Here is a 4,192-nt window from a genome sequence, read left to right as displayed (position 1 = left end):
GAATAAATCCACTTCTTAGTTCAACAAATGCGTCGTTTAAGTTTAGTTGGGATAAAAATTGGACAAAAATCAAATTATTGAATTTTTTATAGAAAATCTTTTAAAAAATGAATCAAATTAATTTCAAATTTCATTTACTGTCTTTAATTTTATTATTGAGCTCAAAATTATTTTTGATTTGAACTGAATTAAAATAGCTAAAAAATAAATATTTTTTTAATTATATTTCTGAGTAAACTAACCAAATTTCCAAGCTTTTTTTTTTATCAAAAACTAAGAAGGGTTTGAGCAGATGCGACGCAAGCCGATGGATTTGAAAGGGATGACGTCTATGACTTTGAAGGAATGACGTGGATTATTCTTTGGGGGAAAGAACTGGAAGGCTCCAGGAAGGAAGTACCAAAGAGATAAAAAAAAAAAAAAAAAAAAAAAAAAAAAAAAAAAAAAAAAAAAAAAAAAAAAAAAGACTAAGACCTCACAAGTCACAATGACGGTCGGTGAAAGAAAATAAGCATATCAATTCCAAAGAATAAAATAAAATAAAATAAAATAAAAGCTTCTTCCACTTGATTTCCAAGAAAATTATCTGCTACGAACCACGTATATGAAATTGGCTGTGCTTTTCGTAAAAAAAATTGTGATATTTTTTATTTTTATTTTAATATATTTAAATACTTTAATTTATAAAATTAAATCTATTAATTTATTTTTCTATTGAATATTTCAATTTATAAAAATAAATTGATTAAATATTTATTGAATAATTAAAAAATTTAAAAATTATTATTTTAAAAATTATATTAACTACATTTCAAATCAATATTTATTATAATTTTTAGTGTAATAAGATATGAAATTATTAAAAAAATGAAATTCAGATTGTATAAAAAAAAATCTTTTATTAAAGTTTAAGGATTGAATTACATGGAATTAGACCTCATTAAATATAAAGAGTTAAAATTTTAAAATATTATTATAATATTTTTTTCAATATAGAAAGCAGCCGACCCAATTAAAATCAATAACATTGCTATCTATATACAGGAGACTCTGACATAATTATAGATATGAGGCTTCAAATTGCTATTTTATTTTAACTGCTCAAAATCTTAACGGGTTGACAGATTGGATTTTGAGCTGCTCTATCCACTGAAGTACATGAAGAAATTGAAAAAGAAAAATCAATTTCATTTAAATTTGAATTAAAAATTATACTCTTTCCGTCCCATTTTGTTTGTATAGTTTAACAAAACACGCATATTAAAAATTTAGTCAATAAAAGTTATTTTGTTTTTTTTACCCTTAATTCATTAAGATATTAATAAAAGTCTTTCATTTAATAAACAATCATAAAAATTATTATGAGAAAAATAATTATTTACATATTTAAATTTAAAAATCTCGCAATATTTTGTGACATAAAAAAAATAATAATAAGTAAACAAAATAAGACGGAGAGAATAATATTTAATAGTTTTTAAATCTAAGCATTTTACATGCTATGTGAAGAAAAATATCTTAATTTAATTAATTAAATTGGAAGAAATGAATATGGTGGTTTTAACATTTTAAACGTCTAGTACATTAATGTTATTTAAACAAAAGGTAATTAAATGAGTTTTTTTTTCATTTGTTAATTTTTGTGAGAGTAAGAAATAAATTTATTATTGAAGCATAGAATAAAAAACTTGGTTTGTAAACTTACAGGTTGTGGTTCAGTTGGTAACATAGGTTGAGTATGTGGAAAGAACTCTTAAGTTTGATTCTTCACTAAATACACTTGCAGGAAGAGACGGAGAGCATTAACTGTAACTAAACTCTAAACCGTATTAGTTGTGGTAACAGAATCTGGATATTAGTGGTTTAAAAAAAAAAAAAAAAAAAAAAAAAAAAAAAAAAAAAAAAAGCTTGGAAGTACACTCCAAGCCTTCTAACAAGCTACCCTCGTTAATACATAAGCAACATTGTTAGCTTCCAAGTTAATACATAAGTCAAAAAGTGCAGAATGCAAAGACTAGTGTTGGACAAAAATCATGGTCCTTCAACGTAATAACGCCCCCACAACAGCCAATGTAGACTTCTTTGGTTGCGACTCTTCATACCCTACTAAAAAGAGTTTAAGAATCCTTTAAATTTCTTTACGAAGAGGTTTTTTAATAGTACTTTGAAAAATGTCATGTTATATAAATCTTATTTTAGTCCGAAATACTTTAACTTTTTCAGAAAAACAACAAAATTGATTTGCTTAATTATATTATAAAACTTTTTCAAACCAGAAAAGTGCGAATAGCTGACTTTTACTATGATCCAGGTAATACCGAACCGGACCAAATCAACATCTAGGTAAAACGGTGAATCCAAATGTTTAATTCTTTTTGTACGACTAAAAGCCCAAAATCCGGTATTGGGCCCTTGCAATTCATCCCTGGACCAAACCCATCAGCCCATTTTATAAACCCATTTCTTCAACTAACACCGAGTCGAAACTGTAAGAAGGCCTGCAAAGGATTTTTAAAGAATTGGACCAACTCACCTAATATCCAAATTCGTTTAATAAGTTTATAATCTCTATTTATTTTAAATTTACAATTAGTGTATCCGTAAGTTTTAAATTAACTGAAATTAAATGGATTAATTTTTGGAATTGATTTATCTAAACTTAATTTATGAACTCATTTATGAATTAAATCGATAAATGATAAGAAATTTTTTTTAACGAATAATATTTTGATTATACACCGAAAAAAGATTATAAAATAGAAATAAATTTTAAAAAATTTCTATTTTTATTGGTTTAATTTATTAATAGTACAAATTTAATATTTAATTATTTAATATTTTATTCTTACATGGGTGGTTTGACGAGTCGTTGGTGTTTATGTAATAGTAATATCCTATCGGCTAAGCTATTTTCTCAACTACGAAGAAAATACAACCATTAGTATTTATCTCTAGCCGACAACAAAAGAATAAAAAAAGTTGAAAAGAACACTTTTCCCTTAACAGAGAGGTACACGTAGCAGAATATATTAACGTGGCAGTGCTAAGCCCAGTCACCACCTCCATCTGCCACGTGTAAACCGCCCCTCATAACCGAGCTCCTTATTATTTATATGGTTTATAATTAACATTCAAAACCAATCTTCTGTGTAGAGTTTGTGTTTGCGTTCACAAAATGGCTCACTTTCAAAACCAATATGGCGCAGTTAACTATACGGACGAATACGGCAATCCAGTAGACGAATACGGTCGCGCAATACGCCAAACAGACGAGTATGGTAATCCAATCCCTCAAACTGGTACTACCACTGCATACGGTGGCGCACCAGAGACTGGTACTACTGGCCTTGGCATGGGACACCGCCAAGAACACTACGGAGAGTCTGGTCAGCTTCACCGTTCTGGCTCCTCCAGCTCTAGCTCCGTAAGTTAAAATATTACTCTGAAAATTTATCATGCGTAATTTTTTTTTAATTAACACTTTCATCTTGCTATTTTTAAAAAATAAATTGCAATCACGTCTTTTACTTTTGCTATAAGCTTACCATCAGGTTCTTTCGTTTCGTTAAAAAAGTTAGAAACATGTTTGTTTATATGGAAAACCTAATCTGCAGTCTGAAGATGATGGACATGGTGGAAGGAGGAAGAAAGGGCTAAAAGAAAAGATAAAAGAGAAGCTACCAGGTCATCATAAGGAAGAAAGAACTCAAGCAACCTCAGCTACAACTCCAGGTGGTTATCATTCAGCTGAGTATGGCCATGATCATGAGAAGAAAGGAATAATGGATAAGATTAAGGAGAAGCTTCCTGGCTCCCACCACCACGAGCACCACTAGGTGTTCTTTAATACTCTACTTAATAATGTATTATACGCACGCAATGCCCTTATTTGTTATGTTGTGTGGCTGATTTGCTTTTTATCGATCAGTTTGTAATAGGGTGATGTGTGGCTGGTTGAGCTTGCATCCCCAAGTGTGTTGGAGCTTTGGTTTGTGTGTTTAAGAAGGACTTCTGTCTTCTGTTTGGAGAAATGTAATAACAAAATTTGGGATTTACTGTAATACTTTTCTGGAAACATAGCAGCCATAGAAGCAAATATGTAGTTATGTAGTGTTGTGAACCTGGAGTGTGATGTAGCGAACGCGGGAAATTCATTACATTTGCAAGTTGCTTTCATTTTAGTTATTAGGTG

General features: G+C 29.3%; 1 protein-coding gene across 1 annotated transcript; it reads left to right on the top strand.

Moving 5' to 3' along the window:
- Positions 1-3,151: 3,151 nt before the first annotated feature.
- LOC105634615 (dehydrin Rab18-like) lies at positions 3,152-4,192 on the top strand. The gene is given in 2 exon segments (NM_001308709.1): positions 3,152-3,424; positions 3,615-4,192. Coding segments are annotated over 2 exon segments (471 nt in total). The 5' UTR covers positions 3,152-3,175; the 3' UTR covers positions 3,837-4,192.

Source organism: Jatropha curcas, chromosome 4, assembly GCF_041381405.1.
Source record: "Jatropha curcas cultivar XTBG-Jc1 chromosome 4, XTBG_Jcur_1.0, whole genome shotgun sequence".
In the NCBI taxonomy this organism is placed as follows: Eukaryota; Viridiplantae; Streptophyta; class Magnoliopsida; order Malpighiales; family Euphorbiaceae; genus Jatropha; species Jatropha curcas.
Note: the sequence above shows the minus strand (reverse complement) of the source record. Positions and strands in the feature narration are given on the sequence as shown.